At 56.0% G+C, this 679-nt stretch overlaps 1 protein-coding gene across 1 annotated transcript in view; it reads right to left on the reverse strand.

The window, feature by feature from the left end:
* Positions 1-658, reverse strand: part of MYF6 (myogenic factor 6) — a 1,770-nt gene extending 1,112 nt beyond the window's left edge. The window contains exon 1 of the mRNA XM_017743905.1: positions 8-658. Within this exon, the coding sequence (XP_017599394.1) occupies positions 8-527 (520 nt within the window). The 5' untranslated portion in view covers positions 528-658. The remainder of the gene's footprint in view (positions 1-7) is intronic.
* Between the last annotated feature and the right edge of the window lie 21 nt (positions 659-679).

Genomic DNA, 679 nt, shown 5'->3' on the forward strand with positions numbered 1-679 from the left:
GCAGTGCTTACATTTCCCTGCTTGGGGCTGAAGCTGAAGGGGTCCCCCCCGATCTCCTGCATTTTCTCCTGCTGATCCAGCCTGTGCAAGAGGTCCTGCAGCCTCTCGATGTAGCTGATGGCGCTCCTCAGTATCTCCACCTTGGGCAGCCTCTGGTTGGGGTTCGCCACAGTCCGCCTTTTCAGAGCCTCGAAGGCTTCGTTGATCTTCTTCAGCCTTCTCCTTTCCCGCAGGGTGGCTGCTTTCCGTCTGTCCGTGGGAGCCGACTTTCTCTTGCAAGTTTTACAAGCCCAGATCAAACACTGGCCGGGGAAGTGAGGGGGTTGTAGTCCCGGGGGTGCCAGCACATGCTCCTCTCCGCTGCTGTCACTGCCAGCCTCTGGCTGCATTTGGTCCTGACATGGAGACAAGGTGCCATCGCTGCCTGGGTACAGCGGGGATCCCTCAGCCATCTCCAGCTGCTGCAGGGCTCCATTCTCCCCGTCCAAGTAGAAGAAATAGGAGCCAGTTTCAAAAAGGTCCATCATGCTGTCCCTCGGCCTCTCTGCCTGCTTGAGTTGGGTGGCAGTCTCAAAAACACCCCGAGGAACAACCCAGATGGAATTTAATTAGTGCAGTGACATAAGTCCCCCCTGCTTTATATAGGAGCTGCTGAAACCATATCCAACTTTTAGCTGTC

Source organism: Corvus brachyrhynchos, unplaced genomic scaffold (assembly GCF_000691975.1).
Source record: "Corvus brachyrhynchos isolate BGI_N302 unplaced genomic scaffold, ASM69197v1 scaffold9, whole genome shotgun sequence".
Lineage (NCBI taxonomy): Eukaryota > Metazoa > Chordata > Aves > Passeriformes > Corvidae > Corvus > Corvus brachyrhynchos.